At 50.2% G+C, this 26,696-nt stretch overlaps 1 protein-coding gene across 2 annotated transcripts; it reads right to left on the minus strand.

Moving 5' to 3' along the window:
• Positions 1-657: 657 nt before the first annotated feature.
• On the minus strand, positions 658-26,349 carry dipk2ab (divergent protein kinase domain 2Ab). Of its 2 annotated transcripts, none has more exons than XM_058060223.2 (4): positions 25,921-26,349; positions 18,754-19,621; positions 6,255-6,558; positions 658-2,413 (listed from the first exon to the last, which is right to left on the minus strand). In XM_058060223.2, exons 2-4 carry the CDS (start codon positions 19,405-19,407, stop codon positions 2,073-2,075), a joined length of 1,299 nt encoding a protein of 432 aa, XP_057916206.2. In that variant the 5' UTR covers positions 19,408-19,621; positions 25,921-26,349; the 3' UTR covers positions 658-2,072. The 2 variants fall into 2 exon arrangements, with proteins under 2 accessions (XP_057916206.2, XP_078648644.1); XM_078792518.1 differs by having other exon boundaries at positions 25,869-26,349.
• Positions 26,350-26,696: the final 347 nt, after the last annotated feature.

Consider the following 26,696-nt stretch of genomic DNA (forward strand, 5'->3'; position numbering starts at 1 on the left):
GCTGGATGACTTTCATGCTGGGAGAAGCCAGGCTGCAGATCAGTATCATTTGGACCTCGGCTGAAAAACAAACAGTGTGACTTAAAGGCGCAGGCCTCCTCCTCCTGTACCACCAGGATGGCGAGGATAACAGGAGGCGCGGGAAGGAGGACCACGGAGGCCGATGTTCTTACGTGGAGCATAAAAAGGAATGCCAATGTTCTTGCTTAGAGTAGACATGTTGTTATGAAGGAAAGAAATACCTGTGTTCCTGGCCGTGCCGCGGTTGGAGTACTGCTCCTTCGCCGTATCGTGGTTTTCAGCTACGGATGAAAGAGTCCATGGTCGCTGTGTGGTGGCAGTATGGGGTCTATTGTTACTAATACGTCATACTATGTAGTATTGTGCTCACCTCATGGTAGTAATGAGACATTAGCTTACCTGACATTAGCCTAACATCACATGAAGTCCTCAAGTCAGTGAAAATAAGTTGTCCTCACATTCTGTGTGGAAGTGGTTAGTTTCAGGCTTTGTAGGTTTAGAAGAAATACATTTGAAGCTAACTGGTTAGCTCACTAGCTAGCATCTCAGCATCGATGGGGGGGTGGGGGGGGGCTGAATCCCTGCTGCCCTCCTCCACAAGAAGAGTCATGAGTCAAGTCATGAGACACACAAGTGTAGATTTGTCTATATATAGATATATATATAGATATAGATCTTCTTTTATTGGAATCATTAAACCCACTAAAAAGTTGCAAATCCAACTTTCGAATGAAAGGCACAGGAAGAATCAGACAACGCTGATAGGACACTCCAAAGGAAAGGACAGTACAAAAGTGGACAGTTGGTCACGCACGTGGAAACGCTTCGAGGGGTCCAAGAGGAACGGATGACGACAAACGGGGAACGGAGTTCAAGCTCCTCCTCCTTTTCAAACTATTGCTTTTCCAAAGCCTCGCCGGCTCACGGGAGGCGCCGAGCGTGCTACACGGGACGGGCCACGCCAAAAATGTTCTCTCAAGGTCGGGGGATCGATCCGGCGATAATCAAGTCATGACATCCAGCAGCGTCTTGACGTTCCCCTGAGCCCGTTTGCTACGTCTGCGTCATCGCGGCGAGCCCGCCCTTCTTCTCCCTGCTTCCTGTTCACTCACCAGGAGGAAGGAGGAAGATGGTGATTGCCACAACAACACTGATTGATGGGGGGGGCAGCCCACCGTAAACACCAGAGGTGCCCGTATCTGATGCCCATGATGAGCGTTTTCTATCGACTCTTTTCAAACGTAGACAGAAGTGGCGTTCATGCACACCTGGCGCTACGGAGGACAGGAAGAAATGAGGATTGGCTGATGAGTCCTAACCAAACATGGCTACTAGCACATCGCTACCAGGAGAGGCAGAGGACAGGGGGAGGAGCCACCTGCTGTGGCCCAGCAAGGTGCGCCGTATTGGGGCACACGCTCCGAGCGGCTGGTGTGCTGCAACTGAGGTCTCAGGAGGCTGATAAGGTTTTTTGTGTGCTCCATGGGTTTTCCCCTCATGACTGGCCATTGACGTCACGGGCAGGAGAGAAAAGGAGCGCTTCATTTGCTCACCTGCACAGTACAGGTAACCTCGCCTCACCCATGTGAAATGATGGGTTCTGGGAGGTATTTGTAATGCTATGGGATTTACGGGTGTCGTGTCAGAACTCCCACATATCGTGCGCCCCAGTTACCTGCCCCCCCCCAGGAGCACGAGTGCCACCCCTGCCTTCCCTGCCGCCGTGCTACATGGGAAATAAAAGGTGAAAACTCCTCCGTGCAAAGCACCCTGAACTGAAGAGGAAAAACAAAAGCCAAAAAGAGGGGCGCTAAACTCAATGCCTTCATGAAACCACGGTGACGTGTGAGGGGTCAGTATCCATCAGAGCCCGCCCCCTTCCTGTAAAGATGGCCGCTGCCTGTCCCGTTTCGCGACAGAATCTTCGCGGCTGACTGGTCGGGCAGCAGCAAGGTCTTAGCAGGTTCCTCCCGCTCCTGTGCGGAGGAGCGCTAATGACATCGTGCACGAGGACCCCGGCAGTTCCTTCGGGCCAACGCCGACCCCGTCCATTACCTGGCGGGGGAGGAGTCGGCCGACAGCCGCGTGAGGAACTCGCGCAGTTCCCTGGCGGCCTGGAAGCGGCCGTAGCGCTTCTTGGGTTTGGTGCACTCGTCCAGCAGGGCCTCCAGCTGTCCGTCTTTGGCTATGTGGGCGGGGGGGTCGTGGAGGAGGCCCCCGGTGGTGCCCCGCCACGTGGCGTAGCGGGACAGGAGGTTCTGGCACACGGCGTAGTAGTTGTGGTCCACGGTGACCCGGGAGCACAGCGAGTCCTTGGAGAAGGACAGGCAGGCCTCCCGGTCGCACTCCTCAAAGCGGCTCTCGTACCAAACGTCGTAGTTCTCCGGCTTGTCTGCAGGGGGACACGGTAGAGCGTTACACGTTGCTATGGCGACCAACACCAATACACACTCAATGCTTCAGTGTGGACGAGGAAAACGCCTCCAACTTATCCCACCAGCAAAAGCAACGCTTGTACCAGGGGTTCCCGAAGTCGGGACAAGTTGAAGGCTGAAAGACTGAAATACTTACAAAATACTGCAATTACTACTTTGACCAGTACTGCCCATATATACATAAAATACATAATCATGTCCAAGTGGCCCCTGCTTTGCATCTTTAGATCTTTGGGTATGTGGCCATAGAGGGACAGGCTGCTGTATATGCTAGACAAGCTACACCACAAGGCATGCTGGGTAACATCCAGTTGCAGGTTGTGTGTTTGTAGTATTAGTGTACATGTACAGTGTCTCCATTGGCTCTACACAAATGTAAACATGACACAATCCATGACGACATATTAGTACACAGTACATAGTACACAGTACATCACCACCACCAAACCGGATGGATTTTCTATCAAGAAGGATCCTAATTATGGAGCTTTATTTCCCAAATCGGGAATAATGTCCACTTCTCTATTGAAGCTATCAACGGTTGTTCTAAAAGAAGCCAGAACGTCCCAGACGGCATGCTAGCTGTCGTCTAAGGAGACTGCCATCGGCCTGACATTTTGGCTCTTTGTGTTCGATGCCGTCCTCCACTCAGATCCTCTTTCAACCAGGAAGAGGACAAAAGAATCCGGGGAAGGACGGGGTGCCGGAGATTCCACAAGGAACAAACACTATTTCATCCCGGCGGCCAAACAAGCCATCTTTGCTTTTCATTTGCCACAAATAAGCCCCCCCCCTCTCTGAACCCCCCAGATTTATCAAGCAAATAGTCTTGCTTACTCTCAGCTTATTTCCTGGTGCTTTTCTCTGAAGGGGCGGTGCTGGGGGGGGGGGGGGGGGGGGGGCAACAACATGAACAGAAGGGTTGGGGGTGTCCAGATGATGCAAAGACAAACTTTCCAGTGAATGCCCCCCTGCAGCCCCCTCCTCTTCCACCTCCCCCGCGTCCCAGCAACTCAATCAAGCATCAAGCGCTGCCCAGCTAGCAAAGCGCGGGCGTGGAGGAGGAGGGACGCATCAGCATCAATCAGCCGGCTTGATGAAGATAGATCTGCTGAGCCGTGGGGGCCGTGGGGGCCGTCAGCATCCTCTCATACTCGTGCACGTGCACGTGAGGCCACAGTGCTTCCTCTTTCTGCACCTGACTTGATTGACAGACATCTTGCTGGCCATGCAAACACTTAAAGCAGGCAGACGTGCGCCCTCACTACTTCCCCATCATTTCACCAAATCTTGGCTCCATTTCCATACAGGAAGTGTGGAAGGAAGTCCCAAGGTTTTCCAGCGGGGGCCACACGGTGAAACATGAGAGGATGCAACCTTGCCACTTTCATTTAGTCAAGATGGCTGATATTTGTAGTTCTACTTTTTTAAGCATTCTTCCTGCTGTTTTTGTTTCTATGAAAGAAATCATGTTTGGATATGTTCTACTTTATTCTCTTCCCACCAACCTCATTTTGATGTTTCAATGTGCTCGGCGTCTCCGAATATTCCAACTACAAAGACCATCTTGGCTGTGAAGTGACAATATTTGGATTACTAGAACCTCCAAAGCTTCTACTCCTCTTCCTCTTCTTATTTGGACACATGTTCCTTACATGTCTGCTGTGATGTTCTGTTCTTCCTCTGCATTTTAATAATAATAATAATAATAATAATAATGTGCCGGTGGGACCTCATCACGTTCCTGCAGGGCCGACATTGCAAAGCCGAGTGTGAATAAACGTACTCGTCATTTTCAGCGGAAATGGATTGGAGAAGATGAGGAACGTGCAAAATGGGTCACCTTGTCCCGTCATCGCCGCTTTTGGGTTATGATAATGTCTCGTCACCACTTCTCCGTGCTTCACTTCCACAGGCGAGCAGGAAAGAGCAGATTTTGGTCCTTGAATGAAAAGAAAGGCTGCCTCCGAGTCGCTGCCGTACATTAGGCTGGATTGTACCCCCCAGGGACGGAAATGGACTCCTAGCTTGGGATGAGCGCCCAAACTCGCCACCACAATGGCGCCGGTGCAGCCATAAAGGGGAGGAGCCAGTAGATGTCAGTGCCTACATTTACCAATGACATCCTTTTCCAGCGAGGGCCACATGCTGACATATTTGACATATTTGAAGCCAACCCATGTCCATGACATGACCCATGTCATATTTATAAGTTTAAGTGTATTAGCATGATTATTGCGTTAGCATTAAGGAAGGAGCCACGCGTGTTTGATTTGCAATCAATGGGCCGACTTTAAAGCCATCATTCATCCCAACTTGAGTGGCTTCCAGTCTGGAGCTCTAATTGTCGGGATTGGATTTCCAGCTCAGGGAGGCTAGCGTCTATGTCCTATGGCACACTTAGCGTAGAGGCCGTAAGCACGGTGGGCGCGGCGGCCCGGGGAAGCATCGCCAAGCTCTGGTGGCGTGCGCCAGGCGTAGGAGCAGCGTTCCATAGACTGTCAGGGCCAGTGAAGACGCACTGTGACAGCTAGCTGCTACACAGGCTAACACAAACACACGGGGGGGGGGTCACACGTGACGTGGTCAGGATAACTGCATCACGTTTATCTCTAAAAGAATAAATAACACAATCACACAGCCACAAGGCAGACAACACTTCATATCTGTCAGGGGGGGCGGGGGGGCCTCAGCATCTGGCGACACAACGGTCCATCACTTTAATAGGATTTCTGTAGAAAGGCACAAATCAAAAGAAGGGACTGGGTGGTCCCCCCCCCCCGTGAAGGAGCACTGAGGGGTAGGGAGCTGTCACGCGTGCGTGTGATGTATGGCGCCGTCCTCGTTATGAGCTTTATTTCAACAATTGGGGGGGGGCTCGTTATCTGGACCATCTCGGCTTTGATGGGGAGGAGCCATGAGGATAGTCTTAGAGCCTCCAAGCCCTGGCTTTCTAGGGGGCATCAATGACAGTGGAGGGGGGTGCTTCCAAAGTGTGGCACGTGTACCCAGAGGGGTACACCGATTGTCACCCAGGGTATGTGACTAAAAATAATTCCAAGTGAGCCTGAACGCCTCATGACGCAAGGAGCAGAAAGGAGACGCAGTGTCACATGACCTGAACACTGCATGAAGTCAGCCATGCCATGTCCACGTCATAGAGTGAAAACTCCTCCCATTCAGTGTGGAAGTGGTAAGCTTTGGGCGTCTTAGGTTTGGAAGGAATACATTTGAGGCTAATTGCCTAGCTTGCTAGTTCGTGGACGCATAAGAGCGGTGCAATGTGGCGTAAACGATAGGAGCGTAAAGGTGACTATGGGGGTGTTATTTCATGTCTACAGCGTTAAAATAATGTTCATATGAATATCATGTACATATTCCATTTCTGAAGGCTGAATCCTAAATAGCAGAAATGCATCCATGGCAGTCTGGTCTGGAACCGATGAACCGCTAAAAACCAGGGACGGGTAATTGGTTCAGCTGCAATGACAGATGGGGGTGTTTGTTTAAAGTAGCAGGATGTGTCGATGGCAGGCCACAAGCTAAATTTGGGTGTGGCCACAAACGGCCAATAGCCGTGCCCGGCCCGACCGGTGAATTTGGGTGAAGACAGGAAGCACGGCCGCACTGCGAGCTGGACTCCTGCGTGGCCTCCCAGCAGGGTGTCCCAGGGTGACTAGTTAATTGTACATGTAGCCAAAGCCGTGTAGCACGTGTGCTGGAAGGAAGCATCGCCATGGCAACTGGAGGACCAGACAGCCATAAGGTGCTCAGGTAATGAGGGGAGCTGCCACTCACTCTGCTTGATCAGTCGCTTGTCTGCCACCAGAACGTTCTCGGCGTCCACGACGATGACCTTTCCGTCGCGCGGGCCGACCGCAAAGTTGTCGAAGCTGACGTCCAGCAAGTAGAGCGCGAACTCAAAGTCGTTGTTGGTCAGCTGCTCGGCGATGTCCATCAGCTGCCGCGCCAGGTCTACTCTCTTCTCCCAGGGCGCGTTGTAGTAGCTCCACAGCTCCTCGCCCACGTAGTTGACAGCCACCACGCGCCCACACGCTCCCAGGTACTTGGCGAACGGCCAGCCTTCGTCTGACGGAAAGCTCTGGGAAGGACAAATCGGAGCAGAAAACAAAGCGGAGTTAAAGCACACATGAAAAAGACCTGGGCTGTGCAAGGAGACCTGGAAGCAGGGGCTAGCACACGTGCCAAGCGGGTTAACGTAGGACTTTCTCATCGTTTCACGTGCAAATAAACACTTCTCTCTTTGGCAGAGAAGGCAGAAACATCCAAGACATTAAACCCAAAGCCTTGGGTAACATTTGCTACGTTGGGGTAAGCACAAGAGTTGAAAATTTGCCAAAGGAACGCATGAAACCAAGCCAGCCTCGGCTACGGCGCATGAAGGCCAGAAGAAGACGGGCAGGGAACCAAAGGCTCGGATCGTGTGGCCTCTGACATTAACATTAGTTAACTCATGCAGCAAATCAAATCTTTAGGGTAACTGGTGTTGTATTTATTAGTGGATATCTTCCGTATATGCGCTGCCATTGGCTGGCGAGCAGCCCAGGGTCTATGCTGGGATAGGCTCCAGCCACCCTAGTGAGGATAAGCAGCATAGAAAACGGATTATAATATTCTAAAATTGTCAGACACATTTAGTGGCATTCCATATTAAAAAAAAACATGAAAATAAGTTTTACAATATGTGGCTTTCATGGCTCTCTTAACCGTTTAGGTTCCCGACCCCTGCCCTAAAGCAACCAGCTGATATGAACCGCCTGACGTTCCGTGGAGCAGATAGAAGGCGATTTGCGGTAGGCGGAATGTTCAGGAAAGCCTGGTGTGTTCCGAACGCTGCGTGATGTCGGTTAGCGACGTTAATGCAGCTCGGGCAGGCGAACAAGACATCATGGCCGATTACAGGGTGAGCAGGGTGATAAATAATTACAAGGAAGAACCGCCGGCAGGGTGTGGCGCCCCCCACAATTTCACTCCAATTTAGCCAGAAGACTGGAAAAGAACTGGCAAGCGTGCATCATGTGCAATTGCATCAAATGCAGCCATAAAAATGAGCATTTGTCAACGCAGCACTGGAAGCATTTGGCTCCTAATCCCCTCGCACGCCGTCAGCGCTGGTTAGCACAGCTAATGACTTCCTGGATCATCACAACACTTTTGCTCAAGGATTTAGTAGAAATGCTTCACATAGAACCCCCCTGCATGCTTGGGTGTTCTCCGTACCTGGTGGCTCCAAATTGTCCATAGGTATGAATGCGAATGAGTTTGCTATACCCCGCCCCTCGCCCAAACTTAGCTGGGACAGGCTGCAGTATTGGATTGACATCATTTCCAATTTCATGTGACATTTGAGAACAAATATCAAGCCAGCTTCCGGTGTATTTACACAGGAGTTCATCCTGGCTCATGCTTCTGCCTCGCAACCACCGCATCGTATTAAACCTGCTACAGTTGAGGTTGAGACGGCTCGTGCAAATCTCCGCTGCAACACTAGGGGCGGTGTTCTCCAGTGAGTTAGCCCGTTAGCTTGATCTGTCGCCGGTGAACAATGGCGATTAAAGAGAATTGAAGAGAGTGTGATTGGAGCTGAAAGCAACTTAAGTGTTATGTCACTTTGACTGCAAGGCACCTTGGCGCAGAAGCACAACCCCGCTTTTACAGTTAACATTCACTCGTGTCTTCAGAAAGTTCATCTCGGTTTCACAAGCAACTGCAACAATAAGTCCCGTTTCTGCCAATGACTGGTACGTGGTCTGGGTGTGGAATGTACGACCGGCCTCGACTTCCTATGCAACCAATCCCACACAAGGAGTCAGAACCTGGCTGGCAGCTGCCAGGCACACAAACCAGGAAGTGCAAGAGAACTCGAGTTTCCGAGTCTTGAAACCCAATCACGAGGGTAAAATGTCAGGGAACAAGACACGTCACGGCAGGCGAGGTGTGAACAACTCCTTACCAGTGTGGCACGCTCATCGCTTTGCTGGCTTGTGTGTGCAAGGAGGCGTTTCCACATGCAAGACTAACCTTCCCTCCATTCTTCATGAAATACAAATGATTGAAAAGGACGCATTCACTCTCAGGGCTAGCTAGACACAGGCCGCAGAAAGAATCGGACCCAGCCCGGGTTTATACGGCAAAGAAAAAGCGTAGCGTCGCTTGAATGGCGGCGAGAGCGTGCTTCCTGGAGAAGTAATTAGTGCGGCGCACCGTGTCGGCACCTAGCCACTGCTAACTGTTAACCTAACGTGTGCTGTTCAACGCTTCACAGAAGCCCCAGGAGGCAACGTTCAAGGCTGCAACTCTAAGGCCGACTTTCGATCATTTGCAAAGTGAACGAAGGAAAAACGCACGCTTTGAGTCTGTGCCAAAGACGACAATGCAACAAGTCAAACACGTCCCCGAGGAAGGAACAAGTACAAGCCTAAAAGAAGTACCATTCCACACAGAAATACATGGTATAGATGTACTTCAGGTAAAGCATAGCCGCTTGGTTTGGGTGGTGTAAACGTACACCACAGGCCACGATGCCGTTCCGGTTAGCTCCACCAAAATAGATCTCGGACCACACGGGGGGGGACAGGGATAAGTTGCAGGCTGTGCAGCCTTGGGTGAATCACTTCCCTGAGGTATCCCAATCAATCGAACGACAGGCAGGCACAAAGGACTCCAAGCTGCCTGTCACTTAGCCGGGACAGTCTCCCTCTGTCTTGGCAAGGACTCGGTCCAAATTCCAGCCTTACTTTTGGATGAATAGTCTCCCTTCACACTTTCCTGCAGTCAAATTGACAGTGAGGGGAAATGGGAGAAAGGAGTCACGGCTGGAGAAGAGACAATTTGGAGATGCTACAGGAGAGCGATGAGGCTAAATATCTAAAATGGCTTTCTAAATGTACAAAGTGGATATGCAAAGATTAAGATGGAAGCTGGATCATTTGCCGGTACATCCCTATTAGGCCCGCTTCCCTTTGACCCAAATTGAAGAGCTCAGATGGCTTCATGTTGCTGGAAATGTAAGCAGCTCTCGGCCTTGTTGACAAAACTTAGCCTGTCCGATGTAGCGGCTAAAGCGGCTTTGTAAAAACACCGTCCTCCCGCCGGCCCCTGCAGCATAATGTGGAAATGAGGGAGAAGAAGATGGAGGAAGTGAAAGCCGGCGCCTTGGCTTCCCGGCTCAGCAGCCAAAGGAGTGAAGCGCCACAGACCAGCCAGCTTAAACACATTTCTCTCTTTTGTTGTCAGGTTGCAGCCTGAACGGGTGCAAAAGTAGAGCGCCGGCAGCCGGGGGGAGGGGGCAGGGGGGGGCGGGAGGATGAATACCCCGAGGCTACTTTCAGACTTTCTGTCAGCGGCTGTTATGAGAAGGCCTTCATGTCTGTCGGGCCCGCATCTGCAGTTCTTAACATAGATGCGGCTCATTCAACGCGCTGACGGCTCTCCGTGCGCCTCGTCAATTACCGCACATCACAACTCAAATCTGGGTGCCATTTTCAATGAGCGGCCTATATTTACGCCTGAAAAGCAATAGCACATGAAAGCGGGCAGCTGAGATTCAACCTTCCTATTGCTGAGCTTGATAAATACGCCGCGTGTCCCACCAATCATTCTCCCTCAGCGCTCTTTAAACGGTTACACTGCAGAAGCCATTAACGTCCGCAATGAGGCGATGAGGGGGGGTGACAAAATGAATTGGAAAGCCCGGTCTGATATTACATTTACTATGCTATCTCTGGCCACAAGTGGGAAGTTCTCTTTCAGAGCGCGTGGACCGCACAGGTGGTAAATTTGACCATTTGTCTCCCCGAGATGAGAATGCTGTCTAAAAAAACGCTGAGACTGAAATACTGCAAATGACACGTTCCGGCAACTTGAATGGCTTTTCAAAGGCCAGACGCCGTCCTTGCCAGGGGATGACGGGCTCTTCGAGCTGGGAAAAGACTGGACACGTTTTGGGAAATGTTCATTCTCAAATTGAAACCCAAGCATTAACGCCTGCTGTGGAAAGCCGACGCTAACAGTCGTGACAAACGACATTCCCGTTGGTGTCCTTCCATTTAACTGCTTCGGGTCTCTCAAACGGTTGACTGTGAACACTAATGCGGAAGTCTGTGGACTCTATTGGCTGCTACCTACTGAATACTACCGTCAGTACACTTCGATAAGAACACTGTGTACTGCGTAAACAAAAAGCACAATGAAAAACTACTAAACTTATGACAATTTATTCAAATCTACGACTATAATTTGTACTACGTTACACTCTTCTCCACTCCACATTGTTCACATTGGAACAGTGCTGAAGCAATGCCCAGAGTGAACCCTCTCTCTGCCTGTTTGGAGGCCAGAGGTGAGGAAAACAGACTTATATATGATATTGATGATCCACTTCCTTCCACTGATTGTGATTATAGATTCACTTTGCTCCCAGGCCAAGTGACCACCAGGAAATCTTGGCACCTTTTTTGCAAGATCTTGTGACGGCCGTCCTGTATATACACTATACTGCAGGGGGGGTGTGTGGGGGGGGCACACAGTAGAGCGTTGTCATTGTAGGCGACCTCGCCGTGACTTGCAGGTCCATCTCAACTAATCTCATGTAAAAGGTGGAGCCCAAGCACAAGAGCAGCATTGAGCGGGATGTGTGTGCTTTCCGCTCTCCTCCCTTTAATACAACAGACACGCCGGCGTCCTCCTGGAGGGTTGGGGGGGGGGGGGGGGGGGCTGAAATGAAACGGGGCCACAGACAAATGGGCCGCCTCCGGAGACTAGGATGAAACGAATGGAGCGAGCGGCACAGGAACACACACCTGCGTCCCGACATCTGCTGACAAAGACGTGCCCTTCTACTGGACAACTTGGGGGAGGGCACGGGCGTGTGCACGGGCCTTGGTGAGAGGCTCTTTGTGGGCGCGTGTGCTTGTGTGTCTATGTGAAACTGTATCCCGGCATATGAATGAGAAAATGCAACGTGACCGGGACTGATAACAACCTCTATTCAGGGGCCGAGTAAACATCAGCGGCTCCCAAGATATTGCCTTGGCTAGCCTGCAAGAACACTGGCCCATCAAACGCACACGTAAACAAACACAAGCGAGCAAATGCTGAGGCACAGAGCCGCATTTATACATGAAAGCTTCCAAAAAGGCTTCATCTCACAACAGTAACTACTTAGAGGAAATTAGTAGCTAGCCACAGGAGCGCTTGAGGGTGTGGTTTAAATTCTCCACATTTTCTGTCCCCCACAGACCACAAGCTTTTTATGACACGCACGTCGGGGCAGGACTCGGGGGGAGTCACGTAGATCAAATGGCACGGTTGAGGAAGTGTGGTGACGCGTTCAGTCAGACACAACAACAAACTTGCAGCCGTCACTCATTCCGTCTCCCAAAGAGCCTGGTCTTGGAGCAGGAGTGTGATTCCGGACTGCCTTGCTGAAGTCAGGAGGAGGGGGCGCACGTCTCCTATTGACCTTGCGTGCATGGAGGGTGTGCACTGAGACCCTTCTGGCTTTACGGGGGCAACTTAAGTCTGAAATCCAGTGGGACCGCCCACAGCAAGCACTCAGGCCTCGGTAGGGAAGCAGCATTAGCGTTCCATCCTCAAAACCTGCATTCTGTTGGCCGTTTTGCAGGCTGCAAATTCCTAGTCAGCACACCAGGCTGAGCAGAGTATCAAAGAGTAGAAAGACAAAGAGTGGAGGAGCGTGTGTCTTGCTTTCCAATGGCCTCAGCCGGCTTCATTACCATGGACGCTGCTCACAGACAGCAAAGTCACCCTGTGTGGAGCCTGCAGCATTCACATGGGGGGGGGGGGGGTTACATAAAAACCACCACATAGCAAACAAGTACATTTGACTATCAAGCACTGTTACATCATATGTTCCACGCGTCACACCACAGTTTGGAAGGTACATTAGATGGAGATTCACCTCATCTGCAGTCTTCCTCATCAGGCCCAATGAATGATCGACTAAATTATTATCAAATTATACTAGAATTATTATCAAAGCATATCAATTATCTGAGGCTTAATGTCAGCGTTCAAACATCTTTCCCATATTAGTTTGTGTACCTGCCGTTCTCCCAATGTCGGCTGGGATAGGCTCTAGCATACTTCCTTGACCCCAGAGAGGATGGCTGGATGGATGCTAGTTTGTGGCTCCTCCTATTTAGAAAGGGCTTTCAGTCAGTCAGCGTTTGAACGCTGGTATTTGCCCTTGCTGTCACATAAAATGGAACAGCAGAGTCAAATTGGCGTGGAGATGTTACCATGGTTGAATTCCATCGGCCATTAGGTGTATTACCTCTGTTTCTGTGAAAGACGCGGTGGCTTAGCTAGATTCTACGTGAACGTGAAGTGGGGAAGAACGAAGAATGGCAGCTAAGACCTGCTGCTTTCTAGTGATAGCTGTGTGCTGACCTGAACCCGAGCCACTGTCAGCACAGACCTCGTAAATCCCCTTTATTGGGAGCCCAGGAATGCATAAAGTCCAAGGCGGCTGGTGTTGGTCGAGTCTGGGTGGTAGCGGCGCCTCGCCCACTGAGGGTGAAGCTGGGCCTGCAGGGTTGGATGCACTGCAATGACCCCGTGGCCCAATGAGCGGCGGGGGCTGCGGTGACGGCCCCTGTGCTCTAACCTTGCTGCAGAGACGGCCATCTGCCATTGGATGCAAGGCTTCAATGAAGCAAACGTTTCCAAGGAGGGTCCGGGGTCCCTCGGCAGTTACACGTCTACTGAACAGACTTATTTAAAAATACTGCACTATGATCTTGCATACTTTCTCTGACTTCATTCTTTCTGAGGCAAACAACCAAGAGCAGGAAGATGTGCTACAAGGCATGTTCTTGCTCTACATACAGCAACGGGCTGTCAAAGAGACGCTTCTACTAATCTATATTGCTTGTGGTCGTGTTCAAGGGCCCGGGGGGAGCGCCAAATTGGGTTGGACGCTGCAGCATTGAAGCACTGCGTCCTCGGAACAAGGCTGGTGGACGTACACGGCGAGCTGCGGGTAGCAGGCGTTAACGGGCTTGGGTTGGGCTGGGGGGAAGGGGAGCTGCTGGGTGGGCAGAGGATGCATCGGAGGGGGCTCCACCGCAGGCATTTACACCTAACCAAACACAGCTGTCATGCGCGTGTTTGTAGAGAGTGGGAGAAAGGGAAAGGATTATGGTAACACAAGCGGACCGGCTTGTTCCAATGAGAGACAAGAGCACAAGGCCCAAACCTTCCCTCCTCCTCCTCCTCCGAGCAGGGACGCCATCCAGCGAGGGCATCCAAAAGAGGGGAGTTGGGCCCAGATCACTCCCTTTCCTAACAGGATCAGTGTGTGCACAAAGGCCGAGAAGAATAAAGAAAGGAGGATTGGCCCACTGGAAGCAGGGTTAAGCGGCGTAAACAACCTCTCTCTTAAGCGCTAAGAAGTGTCACGATCTCCGAGAGCCAGAAACAAAATAAGGTATTAAATCACTAAAGACTATTTACTGGTGGTCCTCAGCCACTGAAATGGCCTGAAGGGATTCAACACTGACACCGGGACTGCATGCCGTGTCTGTCATCGTGTCAAAAGGAAGAAATTATCTTGGAAAAGTCCATCAGGCTTTGACTGTATTCGTCATTTACATCAACATTCAACATGGGAATATCGCCCATCATCGACAATCCTTATGTGAGGCTCTCTCTTTTCGTGGGTTCTAAAGAGCAAACAGCCGAGAACTACGTTACTGGCGCAGTGACACCTGGCACACCTGGCTAGCATAGCCGGCTAGCGACTAGCTTGAGAACACACTGGCTCCCAACGCCTCACGCCACTAGCCAAAGGTAACGCTACATATTGGAGCTGTGTTTATGTTTGGGATGCTAGGTGTAGCCTTCCTTTCTATGTCGCTAGGTGACATCAATGCACCCAGGAAGGACGTTATACTACAATACTCCATGTATGACATGTTAGCATGAATGTACCTGGTACTACATGCTCACAGCGTGGATAGAAAACCTTGTTGGAGCTTTTTAGGGGTGGTTTTAATAGCCGCCTGTGTAGGTGGGTCCCATTTGTTGCATTCATTACCTGCCTCTTTTTACCTGTTTTTATATCTTTGGAACGCACAGAAAAGATGATGTCTCACATAAAATCATGGATGACGGGCAAATTGTTTACAAAAAAGTGCACTTTTCCTTTCAATCTGTCAACAGTTCTTGTCAAGTATGGACTACCAAAGCAAAGGTAGATGGATACTTCCTGGTCACTTAATGCCCCTTTCTTGCAAACAACTAAATCCACCTACAGGGGTCACCTTGTGAGCCTGAAGGAACCTCAATGTTTGCTTAGGCTTTAGTTCCCGAAGGTGAGGATCGGGATTGATTATGCAGAACCTCATTAACTCAACAACAAACCAAAAGGGCAAAAACCAAGAAAACAGTGTTTGAGTTAGCTTTCAGTGCTTACTTTGACATTTCAATGAAGATCCTGCTCTCCAAAATCTTAGCAGACATGAGAGAAGGTCATCCATCTAATCGTACTTCTCCAAGGCAGCATCCTGGTCAGACGATGTGCGGGACAAGCAGATGGCGCTATGCGAGAGCTGCGTAGCGTACCGCCTAGCGTCCGTGTCAGCCGAGGACGGAGTGTTAAGTGAAGAGGTGGTTCTCGGGAAGGTGGCAACACAAAGGGAGGGAAAAGGGCCCATATTTGAGTCTGGAGGCGATGAGAGTGCCGCTGGCTGAGTGAAGCCCACAGCCTGTCACTTCCTATTCTCAGCCTCACTAAGCAAAGCAGAGCCAAGGACCAAAAGGGTGCGAGCGCAGTCACATGGTAGCGGCCAACTCGCAGGGTTTAATGCTGTGGAACAGAAGATCCGCAGAAATGAAAGTCATTTCTGATTGGGCCAGACGTACTGTACGCCATCAAGGTGGGCGTCACCTGATGAATCAGTGAGTCATTTAGCCAGAGGAGAAGCGCCAAGAATGGCAAATTAACTGCAAATAGGAAGAGGTTTTATGGCGGAGGGTGGATGAGAGAAGACTGATCTGCGCTTCTCAATCCATACATCCCCGGGCATGTTCCATCTGAAAAGGAGCTGGGCTGGATGTTTGTTCTCTCTTTGTATTGCCACCCAAGCAACGTGGCAGATACGCACCACGTTCTCTCAACACCTATTTGACCTCTACGATCCATCTTCAATTCAGCACGGTATGAGGCGAAACGCTTCCTCCAAAAACAAGAACAGCTCTCGGGTGCAATTTAACACCAAATGATGTCGAAATTTGGCCCGCCATCACGCAACCCTGTGAATTGAGCCGAATTAGCATCAACCGATATGAGGCGCTCCCGGCAAGTCATTTGGACCGGCGCACGAGGCGGTCAGGCTGCTACCTGCATGTTTGCTACACTCTGCTTGGATAATTACAATGAGCACTGGGGCGTAGCACATTTCTGCATTTCACCCAGACCCGCGTCTCCACTCCAGAGGCGCAAGTCATTTTTAGCATTTCACTAATGCGGTGGAATGCTCAGTGAACCCCCATGTTGGGGGCGGGCACCTCAACAGGCCGGGGAGGAGTACAATGAGCAAAGATTTCCGATGATACAGTGGAACATATGTAAGAACACATGTAAGAGGGCTAGTTAAACAGTGCCGAGCAGTGAGTGTAAGAGGGCTAGTTAAACAGTGCCGAGCAGTGAGTGTAAGAGGGCTAGTTAAACAGTAGCCAACCAGGAAAGTCATTGATTGCCGATCGTCCCGACAAGCATCACAGTGAAACAGGCCCATAATTCCGTTCTACACTTTGTCAGCCTCTCTCTCTGTCGTTGTTGCTATTTGTTATGATCTATTTAGCATGAGCTAACATCTTCATTGGGCCCACCCTTTCGGAAACCGTTGGTGACAGCGGAAGGTTGGCGGTCCTAGCAGACGGTAGAACGTGATCTCAGCTTCCTCGACACAAGCATACTCTTGCTGTCCCATTTCTAAAAGTACGGCGCTGCACTGAGAGCAAAGCAAAGCACGTGGCCCTTTGTATGTGGATTTGTATCTGCGGTCATTTCCAAAAATATTTACTCCCCCTGGCCAAAACAGGGGGGTGGGGGCTGCGTTTGTGTATGCCTCATGTGCCGCAGCACAACACACAACAACAGGGCATTGTTGGCCTGAGCCACAACAGCACGGCAGATTGTTTCCCACTGACAAAGGAGGTCTGCTTTCTCACAGCGAAACAGGGCCGATTTACTGCCGGTGGCTTCAAAAGACCAAAAACAGAAGCCCTTGTGAGAGATAGCGAGGGAGAGACGGTGCTTGGCTCACTGAGCAGACAGTAGAAATGTTAGGCGCATTATTCAAGTGAATAAAGCCAGAGGAAAGAGAGGCAGCGCTAAACAATGACAGCAGGAAATCACTTACACTAAAGATAGTCAATCTGAGAATCCTATCCAGGGATGAAGGCCTCCAAAACTTACTGAAGATTGCATCGAGGCAAATTGAAGCCGTAGGAAGAAGATTTCATTAAATTCTGTCCTGGCTCTTTTATCTTCTGCAAAATCCGTCTCCACACGGTGACTGTAACCTCTGGCAAAAAACAGACATCAAGGTGTTGTACTACAGCGTGTTCAATCTCTATAGGGCCCATTAATTCTTTATGCTCTACTGCTGCACGCCCTGTGCATAGGCTCCGTCCGGCTTTCAGCAAATCTTCTCATTTTTTGACCAGTGAAGCTGACACACCAGCAGACTTTGTCAATCTCCTGGCAGATTGGCCGCATGTTATCGATGCCAACCATCTGCTACCTCGGCCCTGCGAGGGCACGTGACCCCAAAGTGCTTGCTTCTTCTCACGGGCGAGATGAGCGACGCACAAGGAGAGGTTGCAAGGCGTGATGAAGGGCAGAGGCATGCGTGTGACGTCCCGCATTCTGTTTGTGGGTCTGAGTCACAGCCTTTGACCGGGGGTGTGATGGCAACAGGCCATGCTGATGGAATTATCCAGCCGGAGTTGGCGGACCATGCATTAATACGCTGGCACAAACATGGCGGAGAGGAGAAGAAGCGCTAGAGAGAGGAAGCAGGAGTGCTCACACAAGGCTAATCAGGCGTCATACATCTCCTGGACATAAAAGCTGATCTCGCTTTTTGTCCCGCTGAAGGCCTGGAGGCGTCTGCCTGGATGAGGAAAAGGGGGCGAGGGTTGTAGGTCACCCTGACTTATTGAATGTCTACACGGGCCGCGACCATTGTTGTTTTGTCCCCTCACGAGACGCGCTCAATGGCAGATTGAAATTGAAATTGATTGGACGCTTGTAAATCACTGAGGGAGGCGGAAGCGGGGGGTTGTGTCAGGTGACCTCTCTGAAGATCAGGACGATAGTGGAGAGATCCGGATCGTTGCGCAAGACAACCCTGATCACTTCTGGGAAAGGGGGCGCCACTGAGTTGAGCCTGGTCTTCAAATGCATATTAAATGAAAGCTACAACGTGCTACAACGTGCTACAACGTGCTACAACATGCTACAACGACAAGGACACCACACGTGCACGCAAGGGATCGCTACAGGCTGCAATCACATGCTTCTTCACAGAAACCGTCCGATACTGATCGGTGGCAGATCGATTGGAGCATCCCCACATGCCCTGCTTCGGGTTTAAGGCAGAATATTTCAAGTCGGGGTCAAAACACCCCCAATAAGCCACAAAACCTTCTAATTATAAGGTAGCAATGAAAGATCTAGACAACTCTTGGCAGGGGCGATATCCCTCCAAGGGCCGTCTCCCACGGATGGCGCCCCACTGGACAGAGACATGTATTAAAATTAAAAACAACTTGGACCATTTACAGATGCGTTCTTGCATAATTTAAATGTGCCCTACATATAGTGTTAAATATGCAGTACTGCCGCCAGCAAAAAGCTCTCATCTTTGGGGAGGCCACAGCCCTCCAACCAACTTCTGAGCAGAGGAATGGAGGTGCTCTGCTAGCAGTGCCAAGAGTTCGGGAGGATGCAACAGTTCCTGCATCTACATGTGGAAGCAGGAGGACAATCATCCGTCCATTTTCTATGTCGCTAATCCTCACTAGGGTGGCGTGTATGCTGGAACCTATCCCACTGGTGTTTGAGTGAGAGGCGGGGTACACCCTGGACTGGTCGCCAGCCAATGGTAAGGCACGTCCCTACCCTGTAATTGACTAGAGGCCAGCCTGGCTTTGTGCTGGTGACCTTGTCCAAAGGTCATCCAGGAAGCATGACACTTTCACAGAACATGTCCTTCTTTGACCCAACAATAACCAACCATACCTGCAGGACGAGCGGTTCCGGGTTGAATGCCAAGGTCATGAGCAGCTGCATTCTCTCCGTGTCCTTGAGGTTCTTGAGCAGGAAACTGCCAGAGTCTTTGGTCTCGGCGTAGCGTCGGACCACGCGGTCCAGCAGCCTCTGAGAGGGGCAGTGCACCAGGTCTGACCAGCCCTCCACCACCTCTGGAGTGAGGAGGCGAACATCGCCGTTGATCCTTGCGAACTCGGTCTTGTACATGGCCTGGATCAGATCGCAGCGGGGCCTGCCCGTGGCCCTCTTGCAGATCTTCTGGTCGATCTCGGCCAGCTCCTGGTTGGAGCCCAGCCGTTTCAGTACGATGCGCCGGGTGCCCTCCCGGGGCTCCCCGTACTGAGCGAAGTAAACATTCTTGACGTTGAAGATGTCGAGGAAGCGAAGGCGCCCCCAGGTTTCAAAGGACACCTGACCGTTCATGAACTTGCGGCACCAGCTGGTGCCGAAGCAGGCGGGACACTTGTTGAGGTTGATGAAGCGTCGGTCGGTGAGTTCGTTCTTCTGGAATGAGGCAAACAGGTTGTGGGTGTTCATCAGCAAGATGACAAACAATCCCAGCACAAACAGCAGCTTGAGACAGCGGTACAGGCGGCCCAGTTTGAGAGGAAGGAAGCGCAGCATGGTGCGGAGAGGACGGGGGAGGGGGGATGGTCTGCGAAGATCCGGCGGAGGAGAGGTATTGAGATGATCGTCAGCGAGTGGACCTCAATGCCTCTCCCTCGAGGGGCGTCGGCCGGGCCTCCACAGCCACAAGCTGGGTACGACTTGGTGGCAGTGGCTGGTGAGTCATGTTCAACCCAGCTTCCTGTTGGTGGCCCACCTTCAGCTCGCAAGCCTGGAAGAGAAGAGCAAACGGAAACGGAGACGCTGGTCAGAGCCCATCAAGACATCACGACACAGCCGTGTTTGGCAGCGTGGCCTGCCAACAGACACTCATAAACCTATATATATTTATATATCAGAAATCCTTCACTCATAAACACATTATAACGGGACTGTCTGTGAATGTGGCTTGTCCTCCCGACTCTGCACAGTAAATGGCCTCCTACCACGAGTGGCCCATACTTATTGAACCGATGCGAGTGATGTCATACCAATAAACCTGGTAACATTAAAGATGGTGCCAATAACCAAAAAGACGCTTTCTTCCCATCCTTCTTACCACCAGGTGTGCATAAACTACACTTAAATCTAAATTTTAAAAGTACATAAACATTATGGGTTGGTCACGTCGGTCTTGAGAAGCAGACAGTTATCAGTATCAGTTGGAAAAAAGATGATCTGCATCGCTACTCCTTTGTCAAAAAGTGACTAATCTCAGGACTTCTTGGGACAATTGTAGCCTGCGACATGAAAGCAGATATTGTTCTCCTCAACGAGCAGCAGGCACTATCACGGGTGGCTCCATAATGAAGTAAACGACTTCTGGGCTAATCTGCTCCCGGCCGCCAACAGCCGGCTATTGAAGGCATCATACCTGGAGGGAAACAACCTTCTTGGCAGATATTGTCCAACAAATTGGCTCATCCAAGAGTTTCTCTCATTTCTGCAGAGAAATGAGACAGTTCACAGCCAGTGCAATAAAGCCGGTCTCTCCAGGAAGCCATTATGTATACTACCAATAGAAAATAACTAAAAGCAAGGCGTTGGTGGGGGATAAAGTAGCAGCCATCAAATGAAGAGGAAAACATTTGCCCGAGTACCAACAGTAAAAAAGGGCTGCACTGCCTCCTACGCGGGGGTAGTGACACGTCCCTGGCTTCCTTTACCAACACAACAATCCCACTTTTGTTTTGCAAAGAGGAAAGTTGCATCTTTCATCACAGTGGCCCTGCTTTGGCTTTTTGGAGCTGAGACGAAGGAAAAGAAAGAATGATGAGTATCTCGTCAGACATAAGCAGGCGTGTCAAGAACCGAGCGTGTGGAACAAAGACAACAATCTGGGATTAGGGACAGTCCGTCCGAGAACAAATCCCGTTAGACTCCCAATCAGCTTCCTAGCAAAGAGCATTAAGATGCTTGAAGAAAGACAATGAAGCCAGCCTCGCCAATGAGCCCTCTTCAATTAGCGCTCATTAGGACATGCCTATTAGGACAGCCGACTCGGGAGGGCGCGGCTAACGAGCGGGGAGATTAGAGCGGCGTGCGTCTGCGTGTGCTGATGGATTCCTCGTGTTTGGCCTTGGAGCTGAGCGGCACAAATGTGGAATGGCAGCAGAGGCGGCAAAGTGAGCGATGGCGGTGGCGGCGACTTTTAGAGCTGTGGGGCGTCAGATAAGCAGAAAGTGTAGCCACCTCCGCCTGAGCCTACCTCGGCCAAGATCACTAAAAATAGAGCGAATCCAATTAAGAGGAAGTACAGACTGCTGCACTGCATGTTTTTCAACAGAGGAAACAAGATTTACTCCCGCTGCCTTTCTAGTCGCGCCGTAAAACCCTTATAATGTATCCTAAATATATCAATAAGATGGACAGCCTTAACGTACGCCATTGACTACATCGCAAAGAATCAGCAATCAGCATTGGACTGATGTAAAACCTGCGGGGGAGGCAACCCCCCCCCCCAGGGGTGCGCCAAGGGTCAAAGTAAAAAGAGTGTGCCTGGACTGGTGCGCCAAAGAGTCAGTTGGTGGTAAACGGGTGTGAAGTATGTGTAAACGTGTAGGGTGACATGGACATTAGCACATCTTAGCATATCTTTGGGATGTATCACCATACGACGACATCAAACCATATCAACGTTGTGTTCCTTCTATGAACAAACAACAGGGTCAAATATAAGACGACCATCCAAGACCATAACAAATACAATTTAAGGCCCATTTCACACCCCGACTGGCACCAGCAGACCAAAGGCTGATGTGATGAGGCCGGCGGCACGTGCACGGTGCACGGCACCCGGCTGGCTGTGCTTGATAAAACGGTGATGGGGCCTCCCGGGTACTTCCATTGAAGGCTTACGGACATTGGCTGAGGTCTTAAGTGAGCAGGAGAAGGAAGTACATGGCTTCAGGTCACATGTCTGAAGGACTGCGAAAGGTTTGGGATGAAGACTCTACGTTAGCTATGCTATGCTAACGTCACAGCCGCATGATATCATCATCAGATACCGTGTCGAACCTCCACAGTCCAACGGCCTACGTGTCCCATCATTGTGCAAAACCATTTCCTGTACGTTTCATAACGGCTTCCTCCACATTGTGTTCCACTTTGGAGGTGTGTCAGAGATGGAAAAGTACAAGGAAATCCTTCACGCTCTTTAGCCTGAAAACACTGAGCAAGCTAAAAAATAAAAAAGAAGTAGTTCTGCATCACGCTGACTTCCACAAAATGTCTCCGGTGTGATAAATGAACAATAAAGCGTATAACCTCTCAGGAGCAGCGGACGCTCAGACTGTGCTAAAAAGCCAACACAATCATTTGATAGGGTCCAAAAAATCTATTTCTCCAAGATAATCTTATTCAACTGGGAAAGGAAGATGAATTGGAGGAGAGAAAATAAGAACAACAAGTCAGCCAACAGTAAAATGTCGATACGAGGGAGCGGATAGCTTGAATATCCCCACGCTGGAAGATATGCAATCAAAAGCCATTTAGCTTCTGACACGGGCGGTTAGGGCACCGATGTGGCGGCCCGATCGGCGGACTAGATAGGAGCTTAAACTGGGATCAGCAGAGGGCTGGGGGGGGGGGTTTCGAAACGTAACCTCAACCGAGCGGGAAGACGGCGACCTCCGAGGGCAAACGGAGTACCAAGCGGACACGGCGGAGCGATGACACGAGCGGGCAGGCGGCTAACAAGCTAACATGTAGCGCTCCCTCCTGAGAACAAGTGTTAGACTTCAATTACCTACGGAGCGTTACCTGGATTACGCCAATGACCGTGCTAATTACCTCGCTGGAGGATAGCACGCACACGCTCGCTTTGCTTCTGCTAACGAGACCACCAGAGGTGGAAATACTTCCTAAGAGATGTACAACCCAGCCGTCTTACTTGGTTTTACATGAAACCGGCATGATGCAGGGAAACCAAACAAGGCTGCAAACGGTGATCCATAATGTGGATTACCAGTTATTCCCTGGTAATGACCAGTCCGGAATGCTGCTTGCTCATTCCCGCTTTCACGCTCTTTCCCCGTGTGCCACCGTGGCGCTGTAGCTTCCCGACAGGGGAAGGCGACTTCAAACCTTCTCTTCCAGGCAGGGCTGTGTGTTCGGCAGCAGTGAGCGTTCAGGCCTTGTTCTCCTTCGCTCAATGAAAAGGTGTTAAATGAGACCGCCGTCGCTCCCCACCGACGCCTCGGCTCTCCAGGCTCCACGGGCTCCACAATACTGTTTGGAATAAGCACCAAATTACCGCTCGTCCTACGCAGCCAAAGCGGGGGGAGAAACTTTTCCAACAGGCTCACTCCACAAAAGTACGGCGGCGAGCACCAAGGAGAGGACAGGAAAGGGGGCAAATCAAAGGGTGGCCGACTCCTCATGCATAGGGAATGAGTCCCGCATGCAAAATGCAACTTTGGAGATGGGGCAGATGTTAAGAAGCGCAAAATGCCTCATTAGCGGCACAGACGAGGAGCTGGGCCTTAAAAGAGAATGACAAAGGCTGTGACATCGTCATATTCCGACATTTCAGCTCTTATTGAGCCGTGGCTTTCACGGCTAAGCCAGATAAGGAAGGGAATTTCCTCCAGGGATAATCTGCGCCGTTTGTTCCTCCAGTCAAACCAGATTCAGATTAAGATATAAGAGGGCTCGGCAGGCCATGTTGAACTTTAAAGCCCCGAAGTGGGAACAATAGCAGCGTTTCCGGAGCGTCGGGAGTGTTGAAGGTGCAGGCTGCGAGGACCCAGGAAGGAAATCACGTCTTATTCGTCAACATTCATCAACCATAAATCTGCTTTCTCATGATTTAGTCTACTTATTTACAGAGCCAGCACTATCTGCTCACCTGCTGCTGACCACCCAAACTTTATTTAATAAAACCTGCGTGTGGATACTTTTAAACATTTGGAGCACATCCAGCAATAACGGTCATCGTTTACTGATGCTACCAGTGTACTGGGGGTGTCGTTATTAACGCTTAAACTAACACTCAAACGTTGAGCGAATACAAAATGTGAGCGAGTGAGACCTCTCACGCTGACAAACATGTTTTGTTTATTTGTGTCATCTCAGAATAAGATTTGTTTATTTATGATGTGGTCATTGAACGCAGCACCCACCGTTCTACCATGCCGAGGGCTGTATTTGGATATATTTCCCCCCTTTGTCTTTCACTTCATACTAGCTCCCGAATGCTGATACTATGTGGGAATGCATCAAGGTAAGATGTGATGACTTTGAGTGCCAATTGTGGTAGTTCCATGCTAAATGGCTAACGCTAGCACAACACTGGACTTCAGCCACGGTCATCCCATTGACAGCCCGTCAATGTAGCTGGCAGGTCAATGCCTAAATCATCGGCGATGTCAAAATGTGAAAGTACCGGTTAGTTGGGCCCCTCCTATGCCAAAGTAGCACCGTATATGACAATCAAAACACACGGACAGGACGTGAGCGGAGAGCGTGAACGCCGAGTACAACTTCATCTCATCTGCCACGAACAGGAACAAACAGAAGATCAGACCAGGCTCTCGCTTTCCCAACCTCACCGTCACGGCGATCCGTGGCTCCAGTTGCCAAGGTTATCGACTGGGGGGGGGTCAATAATGTTTGATCAGAAAAAACCTCAGTGGAGGCAGCAATGCATGGATGACTAAAGCTTAACGTTCCTGGAGGAACGGGTCTTTTCAAACATCACCACCAATTAACACCCCCCCTCCCCAGGAACATTACTAATTCTGAGATCTATTTCAAACGGAGAGGGATAAACGTTTTGGAGGCTCTCTGTGGCATCGCGGCCTCACCTGTTGGAGACTTAAAACAGACGTTCAAAGCTCATTTATGGAAAATGAGACGGGTGTTTAAAACAAACCGCATGGAATCCTTTAGTCCGCCGCCAAGGTTTGTAAATGACAGTCGTCTTTGTGTTGTTGCCATTCCCCTGGCGACAGAGTGGAATTCATCTGGTAAACCTGACGTTCAATGGGAATTCAAACCTAAGCGGGACAGCAAATCCTAGGAACGGCCCATTTTCAGCCAAAAGGTTCTGCTTTTAGGTAAGGATGCAAACCACAACACCAAACCCAGCCCCCTGAACGCACCATCACATTCTTCCTCATTGTCCACATACACAAATTTCCCCACTGAGGGACGAATAAAGGCATATCTTACACGGCCACATCACCAACATCAGCATGACAACACAAGCATGTCGTGACGCTAGTCCATGTTTCTCCAGGAATACGTGCATGTAGTTAGCCAACATCGACTAAGTGGCGTACACGCCGCTCCCTGCTTTGGCTGGAATATTTGTTGGCTGTTTTATTTCATAATAGTGAATGTCCGTACTTACTATTGCATTAACATTATTGAAGTATTTCAATGACTATTCTATTATACACAGGCATTGAACTATGTTTGGCATTTTTAAAGAACCCTGCTGGGGCACTGATTGAAATGTACCTCTTTAGCCAAGCCCACTGTTTGGGGACCAACACGCTTTGTCTGCATCTCCCATTGCATGCAAACATGCATCTGCCATCACTGCAAATGTGCATTATTATGTGTATTATTATGTGTACTATTGGTTACAAATCATGCAAATGCAAGGCAAATCAATGTGAATCCAGTTAGCAATGGAAGCCTGCTGTGGGTTGGGTGGAGGAAAAGCAAATACAAAAAGGTTAGTGCAGTCAGTAGATTTGCATTGAGCCGATCCCAAATAGCATCCAGCCAGTAGTAGCTGCAGTAGTGTAGTATTGCAATGTGTACATCTACCATATCTACCACATTGAGCAATGAGAAGTGAAAAGCTGCGGCTTCGGTTGCCAATGAGGGCATCTGATAAGAAAAGACATTCTTATCTGCTCCAGTTTCAAAAAAAAGAACACAGTAAGAAATGTGACACTTGCGGGCTTCAACGGGAACATTAAGGAGTCGAGAAGCTCGCTTGGGAAGTTCAAGCAAAGGCAACAAACCTGGTGTGACTTCTCCAGCCCTCTCGGCTTCTTCTTGGAAGTGGACAAATGCCTTCAAAGTTGCGTCTGGACGGTCAGGACCACGAACGGCGAGAAAAGAGCAGCTTGCAGGAGGACGCACAGATGGAGGTTTCCATCAAGCAAAGACACGACAGCAGCTCCGGAGCATGTAGCCAGCTAGCCTGCTAGCCGCACAAATAAACAGTTCTGATGTCGAGTCTTAACTCTTCCTGTTCCGGCTCCTTCCGCCGGGAGCACGCCGTCCGCCCCGCAAAATACAGCCGCACTAGCGAGTCGCATTGGCGTCCATGTGTGTCGGCGTATCATCGGTGTCTTTCGGGCTCAGGAGGTGTTCTTGTTCGGCTCTTCTTGTCCGCTCTGGTCTTCAAGCACAATGGAGCTCTTTACTCGCTGTTCCAACGCAGACCCTTTACGACACACACCGTCGGTTTACGTTCGCGTTGCCAGGCGACCCTCTCAACGTTCCATTCTCCGCCCCCAAGGCTCCGCCTCCGAGTGCAAACTTTGCCCAAAAATGGCTGTTCCGCCTACACTTGCCTGCTCTATTTGCATGGAAAAATAAAAATACTAATGGAAGGTTTTTTTCGAGACGAGTTTTTTTATGTCAATAGAGTGAATAAATAAATCGAGTTATGTGTCCTAAACGCTGGCTCAGAAGGCAGCATAATTAGAAATTATATTTCGAAACTAACATAGCATGTAGTATACATTTGCGTAATGGAGAAACACATATTTACCTAATTGAACCCCCATAATATCCACGTTATTCTCAACACAACCAACGCCGATGCCACGTAGAATTCACAC

Source organism: Doryrhamphus excisus, linkage group LG7 (assembly GCF_037039965.1).
Source record: "Doryrhamphus excisus strain RoL-2023G ecotype Guam linkage group LG7, RoL_Dexc_Guam_v1.1, whole genome shotgun sequence".
NCBI lineage: Eukaryota > Metazoa > Chordata > Actinopteri > Syngnathiformes > Syngnathidae > Doryrhamphus > Doryrhamphus excisus.